This window comes from Caretta caretta, chromosome 8 (genome assembly GCF_965140235.1).
Source record: "Caretta caretta isolate rCarCar2 chromosome 8, rCarCar1.hap1, whole genome shotgun sequence".
In the NCBI taxonomy this organism is placed as follows: Eukaryota; Metazoa; Chordata; order Testudines; family Cheloniidae; genus Caretta; species Caretta caretta.
In genome coordinates, this window is record NC_134213.1 from 72,863,126 (window position 1) to 72,888,156 (window position 25,031).

General features: G+C 40.7%; 1 protein-coding gene across 8 annotated transcripts in view; it reads left to right on the forward strand.

Annotated features, from left to right (window-relative positions):
• The window catches only part of DPYD (dihydropyrimidine dehydrogenase), a 656,679-nt gene that overhangs the window by 535,101 nt on the left and 96,547 nt on the right, over window positions 1-25,031 (forward strand). For all 8 annotated transcript variants that reach the window (XM_075131606.1, XM_075131602.1, XM_048859648.2 and 5 more), the window contains 2 exons: window positions 7,337-7,457; window positions 10,361-10,480. In XM_075131606.1, coding sequence (XP_074987707.1) covers window positions 7,337-7,457; window positions 10,361-10,480 — 241 coding nt within the window. The remainder of the gene's footprint in view (window positions 1-7,336; window positions 7,458-10,360; window positions 10,481-25,031) is intronic.

A 25,031-nucleotide genomic window follows, 5' to 3' on the forward strand; every position in this document is an offset into this window, starting at 1 on the left:
CATGACAAAAAGCATGGCCCTAATCCAAAGTGACTTGATTCTGTCCAACGACAGTTGGTATGATTGGAAAAAGGAGAGAATCTATCTCCATTAGGCTCCACAGAGTGGAAATTAAAAGTGACTGATCTGAACAACACCTGCTCAAGTCATGACACCCTGCTTACAGCTTTACCTACATGTTGGGGCTTTATTTCTTTTAAGACTGAGAACAAAGCTAGAATCTGGTCTTTTTTTGGTTTTTATAGGGTAATTAAGAGAATAAGAATTATAGGGCTAAATCCTGATGCTCATCTTCAGTTTTTACTCATTCCTTACTCAGGCAAGCCTCTGTTGTTTTAATACAAGTTTATATGGGCATGATCTTTAAATAGTATTGTCTTTGTGTGAGTAAGAAAGGCAATTTTTTAAAAAATTGAGACTAGCCATGTTATACAGGAGGTTGTATTAACAGGAGTGTCACACGTAAGACACCTGTGGTAATTGTTCTGCTCTCCTCCGTGCTGGTGAGGCCCCAGTTGGAGTATTGTATCCAGTTTTGGGCACCATACTTTAAGAAAGATATGAACAAATTGGAGAGAGTTCAGAGGAGAGCAACAACTGTGATAAGAATTCTAGGAAATGTGACCTATGAGGAAAGATTGAAAGAATAAGGCCTGTTTAGTCTAAAGAAGAGAAGGCTGAGAGGGGATATAAGTCTTCAAATATAAATTGCACATTTTCAAAATCTCCTCTAAATTTGAGGCTGGAATTTTCTGCATGCAGAAAGGTATTTTGTCACCTAACTCCTATTGATTTCCCTGGGTTTTAGGCACCTAACTGCCTTTTTAGGAGCTAGGCCTTAGGCACTTTAGAAAATGTTACCCAACATTCATAAATAACGACATGTATAACTATGAGTACCATCAATCCTGCATTCGGTTAAGCTCCCCCTTTGCTGCCTCTTTTGACAGCTGTGGCTGGTGGAAGATGTTGACTGAATTCTCTCTTGTCAAATTTCCTGAGAAATGAGGAAATATTTTACTCCGACTATAAGGAGAGGGTTATTTGTCTCCCACCTTGGGAAATTTTCCCCCTAATTTGACAGGCTTTAAATAAATTGTTAGTTTTAATTAAGTTTGAAATGGGACAATGCATAAACTAAAAAGCCCCTTGCTAGGATAAGAGGATACAATAAGATTAGCTGTGAAATTCTCAAATTATATCTCTTTTGCTGTAGTGATTAATTGCAACTCTGTAATTAGATACTATGAAATTTAGGCAGTTTTATGAAGGTAATTTTGGACATCCCAGAGGTGGGAGGAGAAGAGATTACTTTTTTGTATATCACATGGAACAGAGTAATAGTAATCTGAAAAGCAGTACTTGGATAACTGGAAAGAGACTCTGAAGACATCAGTTTGGAATGATTTAAGGTGAACCCCTTTGCTTTTTTTATGAATGTTGGAAGCAAGGGCAAGAGAGTGAATCATCAAACACAGACACCATGAAACTTTAAAATGGTAATTCTTAAAATCCCAGTCTTTTAAAGGCTAGATCCTAGCCCTGGTTTATCTGAAGGGAAGAAGTGTGGTAGCCACATACATTATGTAAATTGGCTACACACTGGACCAACAAATCCTGTTGGCTTGGTGCACTGTGGAATGGGGATCAAAGAAATCCCAGATCTTTTCTGTGAGCAGCTGTCTTGGAGCTGCTTGAATGAAGGGGGAGTCTAGGGAAATGAGTATGCCTCCATCTCTCAAGCTTTCTATATGGATTCTAATCCTTACTGCCCCCAGCCCAACAAAGGTATGGAAGTTACTGCAGTACCCCTTATTCACCTCTAACAGGCACAACAAAGCAAGGCCAAGAACAGAGTCTCTTCATCAGAGGAAGCCACTAGAAGAGAGGGAGTGTCTTAGATGTGATGGGCCCACTGTGAGCTTCCTCGCTGACACTCTCCATGGTAGATTGTTGAGTTTTTTAGAGTTAGGTGAATACATTTCTAAAATTAAAATGTAATGGCCCAGTCTTGCAAGCACTCCATCCATGGAGCTCCAGAGGGAGGAGAGGGGTCCTGGTTATGTTAAGTCTCACTTTCGCTGGCTCCGTCTTGCTGCTTCCCTATCTTGCACCATACAAGCCATTCTTCCTTGTCCTAAAGGTACCCACACTACTTAGTGTAACTTTTTTACTATCCAGATTGAGGGAGTTATGTGCATTATTTTTTATAAATATCACACACGCCTTAGTTTACCTGTGTGATATTATTCTGCCTGGCTGCATAAAGTTAAATCAAAGGAGGCAGCAAGTGGTAGAAATGAAGAAATGGCAAAGATAGGTACTATTATAGAGAATGCTTTTGTGGGGAAACAACGGGGAAACTATTAGTTGGGGAATACTCCTGGCCTAGCTCCAACTGGGCTGGCAAAGTTTACTCTTCCTAGGCCAAACCAAGGAATATAGGAGATGCTAAATCTTAAATATGCTGAGCCTAGGGAAGAAGAGAGGGTTGAGTGGGCTGACAGCAGCTGCCCTGAAGGGAAACAATGAGGAGGACAAGAATGCAGAGGGTAAGTCTAGCGATGGAGATAATGAGATAACAGGGCTGAACGGAATTTACAAAGCCTGCAAGGAAAGGTTAAGATTTAGATGAGGGGAAAGATGCATTCAAACCTGTATTGTTTTTACCATATGCTTTGAGTGCTATTGACTTTTGGGGTGAATAGATAATGCTGTGTTTTTTGAAGGAGCTGGTTTTCAGTCACATTAATCAACCACTGTCATCAGCTCCTTCTGGAAGAGAAGTGTTAACAGGTGCCAGACACAGTTAGTCCTGTTGTACATCAGAGTTGTAAACAGGGGCTGCAGCCCAGAGACCCAGTCCTGGAGTGGTAGGACTGTGTGGTTCAAACTGAGAAGGCTGAAGATAGCAAAACTTGTGTAATGCGTAACTTGCCCTGTAACTATGATAAGTGCTAATTCCAAAATCCGCTTAACTTGTCCATAATAAGAACAATATAAGGAGAAGGGACACAATGAAATTGAAAGGCAAAATGTAATACTGTTAAAAGTATTTTTTTTATACACTGCATGATTAACCTGTAAAACTCATTGCTATAATATATCCTTAATAGAAGAGCTTTGTGGTATTCAAAAAAGAATTAGAGATTAATATAGATATCGACAGACTTGAAAATGTTTTTATCTTATCTAACGTAAGTAAAACCTTTCACTTCAGGGCATAAGACAGCTAGTAATTGATAAGAGTTGGGAAGAAAGTTCCTCGTAAGCAGATCTCCTACATGGTGTCTTGCATCTTTCTCTGAAGCGTCTGCAATTGACCATTATCAAAGACAGGATTATGCATTTAGATGAATCACTGGCATGATCCAGTGTGGCAATTCCTGTATTTCTAAATAAGTATGCATTACTGAGTAACAACATTCAGGATTTTGGCTGCCAGAAGAGTCACACTCTGCACTTTCTGTAATTGCAACCAGCCAAATCCTTCAATCCTTACCCTGTCCCTATACAGGCAAAACTGCTTCCATTAAAGTAATTAAGGACTGACTGAAGACTGTAACATTTGGTCCATTTTATGTAATTGTAAATACAATTACAAGATTAGCTAATGTACTGTATTGAACAATACAGTTTCTTTCTGAAATTCCTGGGAAAATTTCTCTTGTGGCTTCTAGTTTTCTGACAAATATCATCTCATTTTAAAATAGCAAATGTATATGAATTGTCTTCCAGATGTTCCCAAAATGCATTTGTCTGGCTGTGGTCATAAAATATTTTATCTTTTGATCCTATTCCTGTTACTCAAGCCACATCTCCTCAGCTCCCTTGATTAAACATCCTTACTGTGGGGACTACCACTATATCTCCACTTTCTTCCTCTTCTTTCCCCATCTTTCTTTCTGTTATTTCTTCCACTTCCCTGTTTTTTATGACTCCTCTTTTCTTACATCTGTATCTCGTTCCCTGAAGTAACTCTCAGTTCCTGGTATTCATGGGCTTTGCTGCTACCCCCTTCCATTTTCCATTAATTAAATTATTAATGCTAACACCAAAGTGTCATTACTGGGATTACGTTCAACATCCTCACCCCATACCAAGGGATGGGGAGTACACAGAACTAATGTTTCAAGCCATCGGCAGACTCAGAAAGACAAGAGGGTATCAATTTATGCACAATTCATTTGAAAGGTTATCTTTACAATCAAGTACTTTGGCAAAAATCTGATTTTTTTTTAATGAAAATTTAGATTCTGGAATCTGAGTATTTGATGCATTTTAGTGGCATTTGTTAATCAGGCTGTACAGATGTGGGGACCTGCATGAAAAACCTCCTAAGCTTATCTTTACCAGCTTAGGTCAAAACTTCCCCAAGGTACAGAATATTCCACCCGTCGTCCTTGGATTGGCCGCTACCACCACCAAACTAATACTGGTTACTGGGGAAGAGCTGTTTGGACGCGTCTTTCCCCCCAAAATACTTCCCAATACCTTGCACCCCACTTCCTGGACAAGGTTTGGTAAAAAGCCTCACCAATTTGCCTAGGTGACTACAGACCCAGACCCTTGGATCTTAAGAACAATGAACAATCCTCCCAACACTTGCACCCCCCCCTTTGCTGGGAAATGTTGGATAAAAAGCCTCACCAATTTGCATAGGTGACCACAGACCCAAACCCTTGGATCTGAGAACAATGAAAAAGCATTCCGTTTCTTACAAGAAGACTTTTAATAAAAATAGAAGTAAATAGAAATAAAGAAATCTCCCCTGTAAAATCAGGATGGTAGATATCTTACAGGGTAATTAGATTCAAAAACATAGAGAACCCCTCTAGGCAAAACCTTAAGTTACAAAAAAGATACACAGACAGAAATAGTTATTCTATTCAGCACAATTCTTTTCTCAGCCATTTAAAGAAATCATAATCTAACACATACCTAGCTAGATTACTTACTAAAAGTTCTAAGACTCCATTCCTGGTCTATCCCCGGCAGAAACCCAGCATATAGACAGACACACAGACCCTTTGTTTCTCTCCCTTCTCCCAGCTTTTGAAAGTATCTTGTCTCCTCATTGGTCATTTTGGTCAGGTGCCAGTGAGGTTACCTTTAGCTTCTTAACCCTTTACAGGTGAGAGGAGCTTTCCCCTGGCCAGGAGGGATTTCAAAGGGGTTTACCCTTCCCTTTATATTTATGACACAGGCCATGTAGGGTGGATTTTTGATGCTGCAGGTCTAATAGTAAGAATTCAAATTCCAACCTGTAAATGTAGACATTGGGGTAGCATGTAACTATTCTTATTTTGCACCTTTTGAAAAGCCCAGGTTAACTAAAAGAAGGTGACATGAATATTTATTACAAAAAACACACTAGCAAATTTTAATGGCTAGGATGAGGTAAACATGGATGTAATGATCTGTTCAAGGTGAATTAGAAGGACTGATATGTGTTTAAAAGCTTAAGTGTGTTGTAGTGAGACAGTACTTTTACGGTAGCATGGCAAGCGCTAATAGACCATCATTATGAGTTATATAGTGCAAACATCTTTTACATTATTGTCAGAATGTCTACGGGAAAGAATTAACATCATTCTTCTAGAGGTTCTCTTTCTTTACTAGGCCCAAGGAAATTTATAACTGAGAAATGAAACTCACAAAGATGCAACTGCTCTCATAATCCAGCTGTTATAAATGCAGCTGTTATAAATATTGCAGGAAAGTTGCATGTGCAGGGTAAATCACCCTTTTTATTAGTTGGAATTTGCAGAGCTAAGTCTCATGATTTTTCTGTCCATGAAAAGGCATTGTATGCTGTGTAGATGCACTGTATATATTGGTGTAATGTTTATATTTAATTGTTCAAGGTCAAATAAAAAAAGCAATGGCACATTTTTCCTATGCAGGAGGCCAAGATTTGTTAAACTGACATCTTCAAAATCAAGTGAACTTCATAATGTAGCCTCATCTTAAGCCCATTATATTTTCATAGCAATGACAATGTTGGATGTCTTTGCAATTAATATCCAAATGAGAATCATCTTTTTATGTATGACAGATTTAATGATCTGTGCCAAAGATAAAGAATTAGTAAATATAAACAATAACCAGGGTTGCAATTAAACTATATACAGGGAACAAGTTTATACTGCATCTTGTAATAGCACCTTTCACTTTTTCTGAAAACATTTTAACACACCTGAATCAGATTAGCAAAGTCTATAATGAGTTCAAAATTTTAGGATAACTTATTAAAAAGCATTATCAGTAATGACTTACGAGGAGAGGCTGAGGGAACTGGGATTGTTTAGTCTACGGAAGAGAAGAATGAGGGGGGATTTGACAGCTGCTTTTAACTACCTGAAAGGTGGATCCAAAAAGGATGGATCTAGACTGTTCTCAGTGATAGCAGATGATAGAACAAGGAGTAATGGTCTCAAGTTGCAGTGGGGGAGATTTAGGTTGGATATTAGGAAAAAAATTTTCACTAGGAGGGTGGTGAAACACTGGAATGTGTTACCTATGGAGGTGGTGGAATCCCCTTCCTTAGAAGTTTTTAAGGTCAGGCTTGACAAAGCCCTGGCTGGGATGATTTAGTTGGGGATTGGTCCTGCTCTGGGCAGGGGGTTGGACTAGATGACTTCCAGAGGTCCCTTCCAACTTTGATATTCTATGATTCTAAGTGTCAGGGGGAAAAGCTTGTACTAAATGTTATATTTAAAAACAAAAAACAAACAAACATCCACCCAAATTTATTGCATAGGCCAGAATCAAAGCACACTACTGCCACTGAAGTGAGCCTGGAAAGCATAAGAAGTCAAAGCATGAAGATTTCTATTTCTAACTTTAAAAGAAAAGATTTTGATTTTTCATTAAACTTTTTGCCATCCTAATCTATATTCTGAATTAATGGAGTGTGTAGAAATCTGAAATGCATAAGGGCTGGAAGGTTCAGGATGGTGTTATTTCATGTTACAGTGATTATTTACATGGAATAGCAAAAAGATAATTTTTATATTAATGGATTAAATATATTCCTTGTTGCCTGAAGTTTTATTTTATCCCATTGGCAAGTGAACATTCTACGGTATCTTTGTCTCTTGGTAAAGATTTCTTTTTCTTTGTTTTATGTGATCTAATTCTTCTGTAATGGATTTGCAGTTCACTTTTACTGTGTTAACCTAAGTTAACTAATGAGACAAGATACAACTGTGAAGTGTAATTTCAGAAAACCACAGTACAACAGATTGTCATAAAGTTTTGCTATTGCATATCTATACATTTAAATCATATTACTTTTAAATATGTCCTATATTTATCTTCCCTGTTTGAACAGAATCCAGAGCTAGTCCGAAACATCTGTCGCTGGGTTAGACAAGCTGTTCAGATTCCTTTCTTCGCAAAGCTGACCCCAAATGTCACTGATATTGTGAATATTGCAGTGGCTGCCCAGGAAGGTAACAAACTCAAATGCATGTAATTATACTGATTTGCAGCTTTATTGCTCAAAGCAGTAACAAATATTAATAAAAGCTAGAATGAAACAGATTGTTTAAAATATTTAGAGTAAGCATAGTGCTTGCTATTAAAGGCTGTCTATACAATTTTGCTCTCTGTATAATCTAGTTTATTAACATATAAAGTGAATACTGTAAACATCTATCTATCTAGAAACAACGGTTGGTGATATAGATATAGAGATATAAAAGCATGATTTTATATGTATAATGTGGCCAACATTTATTTACTGTGATGTAGCATTTTGGAGTAAGACCAAATTTTATGGGGTTTTTATATCCATTTTTTCAGTTTTCAAAATGCTCCGTCCTGGTAAATACAATTTGTCCAAACAGATAATAGACTCAGTCAGTTAGGCCCACTTAATAGTTTCACTGCATTTTTCTTTGTGTAACCATAATTTCTTCATTGAGTGCTTGTCCATCTGTGTATGCCACACATGGGTGTGCATGCATGCCATGCACCCAAGTCCAGAATTTCTAGCAAGCAGTGTCCTTTGGCCTGCATATACACAGTAGTTCACCTCATGCTTCAAATCGAGGTCATGAGAGGCAGTGCAAACCAATACCTCTCTAGTTCCTTCTTATTGCCGCGTGGCCTGAGTCAGAATCCCTGCATCCATGGGTTTCTCCAGCTTTTACTATTATTACTCTGCAAATAAGTTTGAAAATAGCTTATAGTTCATATTAGTATAGTTAGAGTTCTTAGTATAATAAGTATAGATAGTGTTTGTTCTAAGAGTCTGGGATGTGCCCGGAGTCCCAAGGTTCAAGAACTGTGTCCTCTCCCGCTACTCCTTTTCTGTGAACGACAAGCACCAATGTTGTCTCTACTGTCTGGAGAGACGAATATTGCTGCAAAATGCAGCATCTGCCACTCTTTTCCATCATAAATTCATGATCTTAGATTAAGAAAACACCTTATGGAGAAGGCTATGTGGCCTCGCTGTGTTTCAAGCCAGGGAGTCCCTCCCGTACATCCACATTTCCAAAGACCTCCAGATACCATCGGAGAAGGTTAAGGACTTCCAACATTGGCTCTTAGATATTCTGCAGCCCGACAGGCCAGAGCAAGGCGGTACTCCCGTTTAACAAGGCTATTGTAAGGTCTGGTACATCTCAGCCTCATGTACCAATATGCCTAAGAGGGCCAACAGGCACTATTTCATCTCCGTCAAAGAGGCTGAATTTCTCTTCTCCCCCACCCCAGCACCCAACTCCCTGGTGGTACATGCAGCCAGCGGAGAGCAAGGTTGCAGCATCCCAAGACAACTCCAGCTGATAAGGCCTTAAAGAGGTGGGACCTTTTAGGGAGAAAGATCTTTTCTTCTATGAGCTTACAGTTCCATATCACCAACTATCAGATCTTGTAGGAACATCTCAACTAGAACCTGATACCTTACTACAAGAAAACATGGACTCATTGTAGACAGCCAGGCAGCTGTCTCAAAACTCTTCAGGTATCCCACTCATTTTGGATAACCTTCAGTTTTCAAAGAACTCAGGTCTTTCCATTAGCTCACTGCAGGTCCATCTCCTGGCAAGCTCATATACTGTTTTTCACAAGAAAAAAGTCTTTCTTAGATTGCATCCTAAATTCCTACCCAATGTTATTTCAGAATTTCATGTCAACTAAGCTGTTCACTTACCTGTTTTCTTCCTGAAACCCCATGCCTTTGTTAAGGGGAGGAAGCTCCATTCTTTCCATATCAGACGCTCCTTATTAATTTACCTGCGGGAGACCAAATCTCTCAGAAAGTTTCCTGGTCTATTTCTCACCATAGCAGAGAGGTTGTGAGGACAAACTGTATCCTCACAGAGGATCTCCAAATGGGTTTCTGGGTGCATCATCATGTGCTACAAGTAGCTCATATCCCTCCAACTGGCAGAATAAAGGCATATTCCACCAGAGCATAATCTGCCCCTGTTGCATTACTGCAGGAATTACCATTGCTGGACATATGCAGGGCAGCTACCTGGAGTTCCATTCAGACTTTCACTAAACATTATTTGCTAGTTCAAACTTCCACCCTGGATGCAGCTGTGGGAACTGCAGTTTCATTTCAAGCATCTTCCTCACCAGCATCCTTGCACCCCCCTCAAATCTGAATACTGCTTGTCTGGAATACAGATAGGGACCAGCACTCAAAGAAGAAATGGAGCTTACTTACCTGTAACTAGAAGTTCTTCAAGTTGTGTGGTCTATATCTGTATTCCACTACCTACCCTCTACTTCACATCCTTCTGGATTTGCGGTAAGAGGAGAAACTAAAGGGACACCAGCCAATGTTTCCTCTTATGCCCTCAATCGCATGAGATGAATTACTGCGCATGTCTGGGCCAACAGACACTGCTTGTTAGAAGTTCCAGACTCAGGCACATGGACCACACATCTCTAAGAAAATCCAGTTACAGGTGAGTAACCTCCATATTCACAATGTGTAATAAGATTATGGTCCAGATCCACTAGCATAATACGGTCCATTAGCCAGTATAGCCAGTCATGAGAGCATCATTTCAGTGCAGGGGGATCTCCAATGCTATAGAGCTAGTGTGACAAATCCTATGTCTCATCCAGCAAAAGGAGCATGGCCAAGACCAAGAGAGATCTGTTTTAGGAGTTCCTATGCTCAACTGTCTTACTTTTTTGAGGGGACTAGCTCAATACCTAGCCAACCCAGGATTGGTTTTAAAGCCCCCTCCTGATTTGCACTGTGCTCTTTGGCCTCAGATGGGGATCTGGGCCTAAATATCTAACAACTTTACTTTATTTCTATGTTCATTTTCCTGTGTTGTACTTGTACAAGATGTTTAACAAAAAGTGAGTGTTATTTCTTTCCCAGGTGGTGCAGATGGTGTGACAGCCACGAACACTGTGTCAGGACTGATGGGACTGAAAGCAGATTGCACACCTTGGCCTGCAGTTGGTGGAGAAAAGAAGACCACATATGGTGGCGTGTCTGGTAAGTGTTGCCTTTTTGATCCATAATGCTTCCTTGGAGGCTGACAAAACATCGGGAGGTCCTTGTAGTGGGCTTGAATATCATGTCTGCAGTAGTGCTGAGTTCTTAAAGCTCACTGATGGTCAATGTTTCTAATAGTCATGACAGATGGAACAGATTGAGTGTGAAGACTCCTGTGTTGCCCTTTCCTTAATGGTAAAACACTGCAACAGAACACTGCGATAGGGTCACTGGTGAGGGAGGAAAATCTCTTCTCTTGTGACCCACAGTTTTCCTAGAATTTTTCATTCTGTCACAATTGTCAGGCCACATGTTAGACAGAGGCTAATGAAAGGGCATTGTAAGGGAAAAATATAAACATTCAATGCAGTATGTGTATTGTAGACTGAACCTTTCTCCTACCACACTGAAATCCACTTACGATAAATCCTTTTATTTTCTCTCCACCATGATAAAAACAATATATCACATTTACTAAATATATGCATATTGTGTATCCTGTTCCTTTGTAATATTTATACTTGTGTTTCAGTGTGATGATTCAGGATTTGATTTTAAAACCAGCAACAAAAAGTTTTATACTCAAATTCATTGCCTATCCTCACTAATGTATTAATCTGTTGACCTTGTGCACGCTGTCACTGTGACAACAGGAACTGGGTCCTGCAAAGACAATGCTGTGAGCTTCTTGACTGTACTGGCATGAAGATTAGTCTCCATGGTGATAGAGAAAGTGGTAAATATACATAACATAATAGCATGCCACTGTTCAAGTAAAGCACTGCTGAATTGATCCAAAAAATGTATTTGGAGGAAATTAGACAGACTAAAAATGCTTTATTTCATGTAGTTATGTTATACTTCGAGAACATAGAGTCAAAGACAATGGGTTGTTTTTTTTAATTGACTTTAATGTGTACAAATCATATACGGTGGTAAATTACCTGTTGCCTTGGATAACTAAATAACATCCAGAAGTTTTTAAGGGCACCTCTATACTACTGTGCAAGGATTTAAAAAATCTGCTTAATGTATAATGATTATTTCATAATGACTGTCAAACAAGGTATTAAAATATTATTGATATGCAGAATGGAGGATGCAGAGAGAGAGAGAGAGAGAAGATACACAATGTTAGGGGTTGTAGTACTCACTAGACTTTCTGTCAGTCCATTTCAATTTTTCCAGACTGCCATGTTGACAGCAAAAGAAAAAAGGAGGTCACAGTGGGTGCTGTGCATTAAAAATTAATAAAAGAACTATTACAGTAGTATTTTATATAACTAACACTATTCCCATTTTCTCGTTTAAGCTGCAATTTCTGAATATTCCTTCCTACCATAAGTCAGTCTAATAAAACCATAAAATTACAACATTATGAAAAGTGTGTCCTTTGTGTCACAAATTTAAAACATGTATATTGTGTAAATTATAGCAGCACCTGAATGCTCAGCTGTACCTAAGAGCTTCTCAGCATTTCTATATTTTCATGCTTTATAATTCTGCTATAAAAAATCACTTTTGGTATCATAACAGATCCCAATCTGGGAGAAGTTTGGGTTTTTAGTTTAAAAACATACATATAAAAAAGGGTTTTTTTCATTTCTCAAGCTATACACATATCAAAAGAAACAGAAGATAGTGGTTTGGGATGCAGTCTTACACTCATAGCACCAACCTGAGTGTCTTTAAGAAAAAGAAAAGGAAAGGAAAGGAAAAGCACTCAGCCCAGTCAGTTTGGGTATATTTTGAGAGTACATCTGTGCAGACAATTAAATAAAGTTCCCTGGACTATAAATAACATCACTAAGGTCCCAATCCTCCAACTCACTGTATGCAGGAATGCCATAGAGCTCCAATAAAGTCAAGAGGGCTATATACAGACACAGTGATACATCTGTGAATCGCAGGACCATGGCCTAATAATGTACAAATGTATAAAAGTGCTAAAATAATTCAGAAGAGAACTAACCAACTGTCTTAATAGGAACATAAAGAACAGTGGGAGTATGTCTAGTTCTTAGAGCAAGAAACTAGGAGGCAGAAGTCTTGCGTTCTATTCCTAGAAGCTTCAACAAGGTCCTGTTGTGTAGCCCTAAGCCAGACACTTGACCTTTCCATACTTTAGTTTCCATGTCTGTTAAATGGAGATAAGACCACTTACATGCCTATAGGCTTGATTTATATTATTTTCTTTTACATTCTATGCAGCCGTACAGATTTTTGTTGCTCTTTCAAAAGTAGAAAAAAAACATCAGATCATCTTTTGGGGCTAAAATTTATCTTTGATGTAAGTCCAAGTCAGTGGTGAATATGGCCCATTTTCTTTACAAGATTTACAAAAGCAAAATACTTGAGTGATTACTGTCTTTTTAGAAGATCCCCACCATACGGAACATACACACTAGTTGTGGAGAAGCTGTCTGAATCATAGATATTAGAGATGGAAAGATCCTATCTTGTGGTCATCTAGATCATCTCCCTGCCAATAAATGATTGTTCCCTGCAAGAGATTATGCGGTGCTTTGTTCACTCTAGTTTGAAATGGACTTGTGGTACTTCTTATCGAAGGTTTCCCCTCAGCAGGGATGTACAGTGTAAGGTAATATGTCCAGTTGTTGTGTTTTCTATGCTAGTACTGAAGTTTTCCATGCATGCCATGCTCTAGTATTTTATTATTCTTGTATTACTGAATGGAATACATTATTCTAATAGAATTAGCTCCAAATTATACATTTACAAGTTTAATAAAAACCTACATTACAGAGTGAATGGTAAAGTCTGTCAATGCCCTTATCCAGATGTGGCCTGACTTTTCTACTTCCTATATAGAGGATAAAGGATGTGCTCTGACTATGGTGAAAACTGCAGAAACTTCTTTTGTGAACTGTTCCCATTTGGCTGTTCCCATTTCTCTGCCTGGTACAGAAGTGACTGCATCTGGAAGGGCTGTAATTACCCATCCTTTCATGGGAAAGATCTCATTTGAAAGAAGTTATATTTTAAAATTCCTATTAAAGAATTAGGGTGTGGAAAATATTTTCCTTTGATTTATTTAAAAGGAATAAAAAGGCCAATCTAAACAGCTGTTTAGAGAATTCACTGCCTGGAATTACAGGGTAGTCTCAGAGATGTGCTTCTGTCATCTTTTTAAATCTCTTTCCAGAGACAGCAGTTTAATAATGTTCCTCTGAAAGTACAATTCAAATTGGAGTTGCTATATTCAGTGTTAACTTCCCAGGTGCTGAATGGGAAATAGATTCCTGTTTTAAGTGTTATTTAATTTGTTTTAAATTGCTGAACATCAATAAGCATTTTTGTTTCTCTCATTGTACTGTATTGTTGATTTGATTACTTTGACACTGGAAACTACTCCTTGGAGGTCAAATCCTAAACCCAGATCACAGATGAAATATAGTAACTGGGCTTTATGCTGAGAGGTCTATGGAGTTCAAGGAGAAAGAATCCTTCCCTCACAGTTTGCAGTAAAACACCATTGCTGCAATGCAACCACAACACAGCTCTAAGGCCAGAGTATACCCATAGTCTCCTGTGCCACCTCTTTAGGGAGGGAATAACATTATATTCATCCTAGGGTTGCCAGGCATTCAGTTTTCGACCAGAAGCACCCAGTTGAAAAGGGATCTGGGTGACTCCAGTCAGCACCGATGACTGGGCTCTTACAAGTCTGATTGGTGGTGCAGTGGGGCTAAGGCAGGCTCCTTGCCTACTCTGGCTCCACAGGGCTCCTGGAAACAGCCGGTATTTCCCTCTGGCTCCTAGGTGGAGGCACGGCCACCGGGGCTCCGCTTGCAGCTCCTGCCCTAAGTACCAGCTGCGCAGCTCCCATTGGCTGGGAGCCATGGCCAATGAGAGCTGTGCGGGCACTACCTGCAGGTGAGGGCAGCACGCAGAGCCACTTGGCTGTGCCTCTGCCTAGGAGCTGGACCTGCTGACCGCTTCTGGGAGCTGCCTGAGGTAAGCGCCACCCGGAGCCTGCACCCCAACTCCCTGCCCCATGTTGGAATCCCCTCCCGCACCCTAACTGCCTCCCAGAGTCTGCACCGCTCACACACTCCAACCCCCTGCCCCAGCCTTGAGCCCTCTCCCACACCCAAACTTCCTCCCAGAGCATGCAACCCCACACACTCCGAACCCCTCAGCTCCATCCCCACACCAGAGCTTGCACCCCCAGCCAGAGCCTGCATGCACCCCAACCCCCTCTCCCAGCCCAGAGCCCCCTGCACCCTGAATCCCTCATTTCTGTCCCCACCCCAGAGCCCACACCCCCAGATCAGAGTCCATACCCCCTCCCACACCCTATCCCCCTGCCCCAGCCTGGAGCCCCATCCCACACTCCAAACACCTCATTTCTGGCCCCACCCCAGAGCCCTCACCCCCTCCTGCACCCTAACCCCCTGCCTAGCCTGGGGAAAATGAGCAAGAGTGGGGGAGAGTGTGCGACTGAGGGAGGGGGGATGGACTGAGTGGAGATGAGGGCCTTGGAGAAGGGGTGGGGCATGGGCAGGGACTTGGGAAGCGTCAGGGTAGGGGCGGGGCAGGGGTGTTCGGTTTTCTGCAATCAGAAAGTTGGCAACCCTAATTCATCGACTTCCTTAAATGAGATCCCAGCAGCTGCATACTCCCTCACACAGTGCAACTGTATGGGTCAGAGCCTCCCATGGTTAGTGAAGGGAAGTTTCTCCTAACTGTTAAGGGAACAATACTGAGATCTGGGACTACTCACATGCATTAAACTGATCATGTGTGCTTGCAGGATCAAGACTATAGTTTTCTTTTATAAGACATTCAATAAGCATTTTAGTATTAGTACTTCCTGTACATGTGCAATATTAAATATTTTTAAAGTTAATTCTTATTACATGTATTTGCACAAGAAATAGTTATGGCTGGCTCTGAGAGAGATGTTACAGTCTACAATGTAAATAGTAAATAATTTGAAAATTGTGTGTTTTATAGGTACTAGAGGTGTTAGGTGTTTTTCCTTTTAAACTTAACTTTAAACAGAAAAAAAATCTGAAATTTTGCCATAAGCTTTCACATGGTATTTACATATTCCAGATGTGTTTTGTTTTTATAAAAATACAGAGTACCTGTTATAGGCAAAATGAAGTGGGTTAAGAATAAACTTTTGAGGTCTCTGGCTTCCTGTCTGCCCCCAGGTCCCCGCCCCCAAGCCAGATCCTTAACAATAAATTTATAACACCATGTGCTGGACTTCAGCAAAATACTGCTGTTAAAAGTAGTTAAAAAGCTAAAACCCTACACAATGTGCTAAGTATTTACCCCTTAATTGTTACTGTGATAAATATTCTGGCAGTATTCTACAGTAATGCCCTGAACCCATTTTACAATAGTGATATTGCCTTTACTGTAGAACACTGTAATATTTTTATAAGGTTACTATAATGTTGTTTTATGTAACTATAATATAGTGTACTAAAATTTATGTTTGTATGTGTGTCAGTATAAGGGAGAATGACAAAGGTATAGCTTTGTTGAACCTTTACAGTAATTTTTTTCTCATAAGAACTATGGCTGACCATCAGGAAATCTTGGAAGGAACATATCTATAGTAGGTTCAGTTAACAGATGTGAGAACATATAATTGTTACATTTCAGCACTGGTACTTAATTTTAGTTACCTTTCAAGTAATTTAGAGGAGCCGTCTCTTTTTATGAGAAACATGGTGAAACACCAATTGTGTCTTTTAAGGAAACACAGGGGTTACATATTCTATGAAATAATTGGCATTATTAATAGGAACATATATTCTAATCTATTTAAATGTATAAATTCAATTGAAGGGGAGAAAGTTGAATGTAAAAGTAGTATTGTTTTTTATTTTAAGTCAATGACACATCATTAAAAGAAAATCTGAAAAAAATAAGAGCTTTCACTTTCATAATCACATCTTTCTCAGTGACTGGATGGTGCTGATTTTGATCAATAGACATTAATCAAAATCTGTCTATCATTGGAAATAAATAATATATGTATATACACTTATGTTAGCCTAAATATACGTTGAGAAACATGTTAAAGAGTATATATTAAAATGTATTTAGAGAACAGTGTAGAACAGAAGTACAGAATAAATATATATTAGAGCTTTAATTTGGGGTTATTATTTCTCTTATGTGTAGCTCAGCCATTAAAGTCTCATTTACATATATTATGTACAGATTCACAAAGAATTCTCTTTTTTCTGTTATGTCTTTGCTGCAGCCTGATTTCTCTCAGTGTACTGCTGTCACTGGTCTGTGCAAAAGAGATCAGAGCCCTAATAATAGATTTTTGACAGTGAGCTCGCCTGCTACCTGCCCTACACAAATCCTCACTGTTCATGTTTGCTTCATGGCAACAAAGCAGACAGAAGGAAAATGCCAAGTGCTGAGTTTGAGGTACAGACCTGCCGTAGCTTGACATTTCAGCAGAATAGCAGTTTATGAGATGCATAATTTTTCATCTGGGACTCAGCTGCCATTTTCATAGAAGCTTGCAGCTCATCAACTGACTGGAACTAGGGCAAAGGTTTACAACATAGATCAAGGTCTACATCCTTTCCATAGCCATTTTTAAAATAAGAATTATTCTTCAGATAAGGTCACATAACTGAGCATCTTTTTCTTTCCACTTTTAATATTTCCTAGTATATTTACAGAAACTAAAACATTTAATAAATATAACCCATATTTTTAATAATCATTTTTAAAAACTAATTCAATTTATCCATTGAAGGACTAAACTAATCATCTATTAAGAGTGAAGCACAGGTGTTTGGATAAAGCATTTAAATATGGGAATATTTCCTCTTTCTGTTGGTTTCAGAGAGTTCATGCCTAACTTGAAATTAATAAAAAAAACCTTTACTCCAAAAGCAAAGTTCATCTGGCTCGTATCATTGTTATACACTGAATTTATATTTTCACATATTTGTGCACATCTACTGCACTTGGAAAAAATGCTGTGACTTTCAGCAGCAGTTCACCATGTCGCAGTCTCATCTAGAACAATGGTACAGTACACTGGATTAATTAACGAAGCCTTACAGAGAACTGATTTCTCAGTATGTCAAGATTTCAGTTTTATGTTAAATATTTTCTAAAGGCCAGACCCTTAAATCTCAGGGGCTGTACCAAGCAGTGAGCTGTGAATTTAACCATAGGCTAACTGCTAATGATAAGGAAAAGAGTCCAAGTTGAGGCAGCTGTAATACAGTCATTGGATTAGGCTATCAATCACTCAGTTCCCTGAGGAACAGGCAAAGAAGACAAAACAGAGAAAAGGGAAATTAGGAAAGGAGGGCATGACTAGAATGAGATTCTTCAGCAAGTTTATCTGTTAGTTGGTTTGAATCCCCCAACTATCAGACAGAAAGTCCAGTGTTGTTTTCAGATTTAAAGCAATGTATTTGTTCCAAACCCCTAGAAAACTATCCAATCAGCATTAACTATTGCTATTCTTTACAGGATAGTTTTTTAAAGTTGCAGCAAACAACAGTAGTTGGTCATACACTGCTGTTTTCATAGAATCATAGAATAACAGAGTTGGAAGGGACCTCTGGAGGCCATCTAGTCCAACCCCCTGCCCAGAGCAGGACCAATCCCAACTAAATCATCCCAGCCAGGGCTTTGTCAAGCCTGACCTTAAAAACTTCTAAGGAAGAGGATTCCACCACCTCCCTAGGTAACGCATTCCAGTGTTTCACCACCCTCCTAGTGAAAATTTTTTTCCTAATATGCAACCTAAACCTCCCCCACTGCAACTTGAGACCATTACTCCTTGTCCTGTCATCTGCTATCACTGAGAACCGTCTAGATCCATCCTCTTTGGATCCACCTTTCAGGTAGTTAAAAGCAGTTATCAAATCCCCCCTCATTCTTCTCTTCCGTAGACTAAACAATCCCAGTTCCCTCAGCCTCTCCTCATAACTCATGTGTTCCAGTCCCCTAATCATTTTTGTTGCCCTTCGCTGGACTCTTTCCAATTTTTCCACATCCTTCTTGTAGTGTGGGGCCCAAAACTGGACACAGTACTCCAGATGAGGCCTCACCAATGTCGAATAGAGGGGAACGATCACATCCCTCGATCTGCTGGCAATGCCCCTACTTATACACCCCAAAATGCCATTGGCCTTCTTGGCAACAAGGGCACACTGTTGACTCATATCCAGCTTCTCATCCACTGTCACCCCTAGGTCCTTTTCTGCAGAACTGCCGCCTAGCCATTCGGTCCCTAGTCTGTAGCAGTGCATGGGATTCTTCCATCCTAAGTGCAGGACTCTGTACTTGTCCTTGTTGAACCTCATCAGATTTCTTTTGGCCCAATCCTCCAATTTGTCTAGGTCCCTCTGTATCCTATCCCTACCCTCCAGCATATCTCCCACTCCTCCCAGTTTAGTGTCATCTGCAAACTTGCTGAGGGTGCAATCCACACCATCCTCCAGATCATTAATGAAGATGTTGAACAAAACCGGCCCCAGGACCGACCCTTGGGGCACTCCGCTAGATACCGGCTGCCAACTAGATATGGAGCCATTGATCACTACCCGTTGAGCCCGACAATCTAGCCAACTTTCTACCCACCTTGTAGTGCATCCATCCAGCCCATACTTCTTTAACTTGCTGACAAGAATACTGTGGGAGACGGTGTCAAAAGCTTTGCTAAAGTCAAGGAATAACACGTCCACTGCTTTCCATTCATCAACAGAACCAGTTATGTCATCATAGAAGGCAATTAGATTAGTCAGGCATGACTTTCCCTTGGTGAATCCATGTTGACTGTTCCTGATCACTTTCCTCTCGTCTAAGTGCTTCAGAATTGATTCCTTGAGGACATGCTCCATGATTTTTGTGAGGTTGACCGGCCTGTAGTTCCCAGGATCCTCCTTCTTCCCTTTTTTAAAGATTGGCACTACATTAGCCTTTTTCCAATCTTCTGGGACTTCCCCCGATCGCCATGAGTTTTCAAAGATAATGGCCAATGGCGCTGCAATTACATCCGCCAATTCCTTTAGCACTCCGGATGCAACGCATCTGGCCCCATGGACTTGTGTACGTCCAGTTTTTCTAAATAGTCCCGAACCACTTCTTCCTTTACAGAGGGCTGGCCACCTCCTCCCCATACTGTGCTGCCCAGTGCAGTAGTCTGGGAGCTGACCTTGTTCGTGAAGACAGAGGCAAAGAAAGCATTGAGTACATTAGCTTTTTCCACATCCTCTGTCACTAGGTTGCCTCCCTCATTCAGTAAGGGGCCCACACTTTCCTTGGCTTTCTTCTTATTGCCAACATACCTGAAGAAACCCTTCTTGTTATTGTTAACATCCCTCACTAGCTGCAACTCCAGGTGTGATTTAGCCTTCCTGATTCCATTCCTACATGCCCGAGCAATATTTATATACTTATCCCTGGTCATTTGTCCAATCTTCCACTTCTTGTAAGCCTCTTTTTTGTGTTTAAGATCAGCAAGGATTTCACTGTTAAGCCAAGCTGGTCACCTGCCATATTTACTATTCTTTCTACACATCGGGATGGTTTGTCCCCGTAACCTCAATAAGGATTCTTTAAAATACAGCCAGCTCTCCTGGACTCCTTTCCCCCTCATGTTATTCTCCCAGGGGATCCTGCCTATCAGTTCCCTGAGGGAGTCAAAGTCTGCTTTTCTGAAGTCCAGGGTCCGTATTCTGCTGCTTTCCTTTCTTCCTTGTGTCAGGATCCTGAACTCGACCATCTCATGGTCACTGCCTCCCAGGTTCCCATCCACTTTTGCTTCCCCTACTAATTCTTTCTGGTTTGTGAGCAGCAGGTCAAGAAGAGCTCTGCCCCTAGTTGGTTCCTCCAGCACTTGCACCAGGAAATTGTCCCCTACAGTTTCCAAAAACTTCCTGGATTGTCTGTGCAGCGCTGTATTGCTCTCCCAGCAGATATCAGGATGATTGAAGTCGCCCATGAGAACCAGGGCGTGCGATATAATAGTTTCTGCAACTTGCCGGAAGAAAGCCTCGTCCACCTCATCTCCCTGGTCCAGTGGTCTATAGCAGACTCCCACCACGACATCACCCTTGTTGCTCAGGCTTCTAAACTTAATCCAGAGACTCTCAGGTTTTTCTGCAGTTTCATACTTGAGCTCTGAGCAGTCATACTGCTCCCTTACATACAGTGCAACTCCCCCACCTTGTCTGGCCTCCCTGTCCTTCCTGAACAGTTTATACCCATCCAGGACAGTACTCCAGTCATGCGAGTTATCCTACCAAGTCTCCTTTATTCCAATCACATCATAATTCCCTGACTTTGCCAGGACCTCCAGTTCTCCCTGCTTGTTTCCCAGGCTTTGTGCATTTGTATATAGGCACTTGAGATAACCTGCTGATCGCCCCTTGTTCTCAGTATAAGGCAGGAGCCCTCCCCTCTCACACGCTCCTGCTCGTGCTTCCTCCTGGTATCTCACTTCCCCACTTACCTCAGAGCTTTGGTCTCCTTCCCCCGGTGAACCTAGTTTAAAGCCCTCCTCACTAGGTTAGCCAGCCTGCTCGCGAAGATGCTCTTCCCTCTCTTCATTAAGTGGAGCCCGTCTCTGCCTAGCACTCCTCCTTCTTGGAACACCATCCCATGGTCGAAGAATCCAAAGCCTTCTCTCCGACATAACCTGCGTAGCTATTCATTGACTTCCACGATTCGACTATCCCTACCCCGGCCTTTTCCTTCCACGGGGAGGATGGACGAGAACATCACTTGCGCCTCATACTCCTTTATCCTCCTTCCCAGAGCCACGTAGTCTGCAGTGATCCGCTCAAGGTCATTCTTGGCAGTATCATTGGTGCCCACGTGGAAAAGCAGGAAAGGGTAGCGGTCCAAGGGCTTGATGAGTCTCGGCAGTTTTAATAACATGTAATTAGATTAATGTGCATGCTGCTGTTGTAGTTTTTGTTGTTTGCATCAAAATTTATATAAAATGTCTCCAGTGAAAATATTTCATTTTCAAATGATGGGTTTTTTTTTAATGAACAGTTATCCATTGAAGTACCACATTATATTGATTATGGCAGTATCCCCTACTAGAGGTGAAGACTAGTGTCAAAGAGCCATTTGGCTGAAATGATGCATTTTATTCAGACACTTTCATATATGGTATGAAAAGAGAATAACGATGAACTTCTCTATCCAGAATTGCAGTGCAATAATGCATTTAGTTTTAATCCGGATGAAAATGGCATCAATGGTATGGGAGTTAATGCATGCAGTTAAAGTAATGAAATACATTGCACCAGGTTTCCTCATAAAACAGAACGTAGCATTTGATGTGATTAGGATAGACAGTTATAACATTTTACACTCTGCAGTTAGCAAGAACAATTTATGGATGTAACTAGTCTATTGAAGAAAATTATTAATTATTATTATTTATTGTTAGATGCTTCCATGCCTTGTGAACCATGAGGCAACCCCGTATTTCCACCTCCATCTGCCTAGTGCCACATTTCTTGCTCCATTGAAGTCTGCTTCCAGGAGAGCAACATCTTTCTTAATGGTTTTCTTATATATCATCTGTTGTCCTCCTATTTTCAGTTTTTCACAAAGTGGTATCCAATATAGAGGGCTTGTCTAGGAAAACACAATTTTTTTACATCTATACCACATGCCCAAAGCACATCAGCTTTTTTTTCTATAGTCCATTGGCCAGTCTTTTGTAATACCTCAGCATTAGTTACTTTATCTCACCAGCGGACACCAAATATTCTATGTAGGCATCTCTGATGGAATGTGTTGACTTTCCTGTTGTAGCATTTGTCAAGTTTCAGAAGCACAGAACAAAGTGGGCATCACAATGACATTGCATAACTTTATCCTGGTTCTTGCGTGAATCTCCTTATTTTTCAAAATATTTGCCAGTCTCTTCTGTTGAAGTAAAGGGAGGGGAAAATGAATAGACAAAGAAAATACGTTTAGGTTTATTTTTTTATTTTTTTTCAAAACTGCTTACAGTGGTTAATAGACATGAATGTACAAGATATGCGAACTTTGTTGTCGGCTATGTATGAGACCAATTCTGCTCCCAGTACCAGGAACAGGATTGGGACTATTGGTATTGGTTATGGCAGCAGGGTTAACATTCTGAGAAAGCACAACAGGTCCAGTAGAGAATTAACCTCTCTCTTACATTTTTGATTATGAGGCACTTTTAATTTTAAACAAGCACATGCAAAAAATCCTTCAAAATATTTTGGATCATTTCTTTTACTAGTAATACTGCTTAAAGCTATCTGTAAGTAGGGTCTGAATGAGCTCTCTAGTGATGAGCTGGGGGAGAAGACTTTAGGAACTGACCTTGTTTGCATAGACACACACATAGTCACTCTGCCTAGGTGTGCAGCATGATGGCGCTGCCTTGCCCAAATGATAGCTTTTGGCTGGCATTGGATTGTAAATCACTTTGTTGTTGGGTGCAGGGGTAATAAAATGTTACCCTTGTTGTGTAAATCAAGGGGAGCAGAACTGTGCTTGGCATGCCCTGATTGAGGGGTTCACCCTCAACTGAACTGTGCTTGCTAAGCAAGATGTAAGGGTGCCAAAGTCCAGTGGAAATGAGAGAGGTGGGAACAGGTGTTTCTATCTGGTGGTGTGGGCTCTGCCTCAGGGCCCTAAACACCATTTGACTCCCCCCTTCTCCCTCTGTAATGACAGAGCTGATTAAGACTTAATTGAGAGTCTTTTGTTATGGATCACTAGAGCTGAAATCATTAACAACCAGGTCTAAGCATTAGACCTTCTATGGAATAGTGTCTCTGGGGAAAGAGACTGCCCAACCTGCATTAGCAGTGAGGCTCCCCCACAAACAGATGAAATCACTGAGAGCTGTGTTAAGCGATGGGACCTCAAGACATCCCAGTAGAGAGGGCAATGGCTGAGTGAAGGATGATGGAGCAGCCAGCAGTGGAGTGAATGATGGCAGAGCAGCTAATGACAGAGCAGCCAATGGCAGAGTGAATGACGGTGGAGCAGCCGGTGATGGCATGAATGACCACTGAGCTGCCGGCGAAGTGGCCAGCGTGAGAATGAGTGACCATGGAGTGGCGGGTGCCAGTGGGTAAACGACACAGCAGCAGCAGCTGAAGGGTTGCTTGGTACCTCCTTCCCAGGTTGGGAGGTGAACTCCTGCGAACACACCTCTGAATTCTTGGTCGATGCTGACAAGTATGAGTCATGTGTGGTGGAGGGAGAGGGGACTAGCATGTTAAAAGAACATTTGTTGTTGGACTTTCACACCACAAGGTGACAGACTGAGCAAAGGAACACTGCCCAGTGTACTCGGGTGGGGGGGGAGGGAGAGGGATTGCTAATGATCATGTGTTTTCAAACCATGCTTGTGGTGTTTTCCCAATTTAATGCCAGGTTCCTTTCCTCTTTTAATAGAAGTTTTCTTTTCCGTACACAGACTCAGTGCTTGTGCGTGGGGAAGCATTGCCTCTTAGTAGCACCCAAGGGTCATGTGTAATTTTTCCAGATTACTGGGTTGGAGTTCGAGCCAGTTCAGTGTTGTATTGTCAAAAGGAACCCCTAGATATTTAACCCAGCCTTTGTTGTTGCCGACTCCACCTAGCGGGAAGGTTACAAATCAAACAAAACTCCTATTGAAGTTTACTTTTGAATTCATCCTACTTGTCATAGTTGATTTAAGTGTCTTATACAAAATTATTATTATTTTTGGAAAATCACTTGATATTTAAGTATTTTTCCATTCACTGTAATATGGCAGTTAAAGTAAAATATAAAAAATTTCAAATAGTAAAAAGTTTTGGTAAAGCCTGTTACAAAGTTTTTGCTTTGCACCAAGTCTCAGCACCTCATAAGATACATAGTATGTGTATGCCAGTCTTCAGGCCAAATCTTTCACACGTTACTCCCCCTGGTATCCCATGTAAGTCAATGGGAATTGTTCCAAATATAGAGTGAGGACTGGAGGATTTAGATTGAATAGACTGGTCAGATTGCCTGGGGCAACAGTGAGGGAGAAAAATAAAGGGGGAGGCGTGAAGGGCTGCTGTACAATTGGAGTATGGGGGGGGCGGGGTTAGCATTTATGGGGTGGATTTTCACTACCAGGAAGTGGGCCTAAGCTTTGGGGATAGGGTGCACTATGACTGCACCGGCTGCCTCTCCCTGATTAGGTGTGCTAAGGAATGCTAATCAGCTGTCCAGTCTCCAAAGCAGTAATAGGAGCTAGAGCCAGGTACAGGTCTGGTATCCTGTGGTAGTTAATACAAAATATAACATTTTATTAATTATTATTATTATTATTATTAATTATTATTATTCATTATTTTATTCATTGCAAGGAAAGAGGGGCAGTTAAACAGATGCACAGTATGTGTAAGCTGTGGAAGTGAGGTACATTGCATTTGGAAGCCAGCAGGAGTCACTCTTGCAGATTAAAAAAAAAAAAGACCCAGCCATGCAGATATTTTTAATGCAGGAGGATCCAAGCTTTTGGTATGAGAGCAGGTGCTGCTTATGAATCAGTATGTGTAAG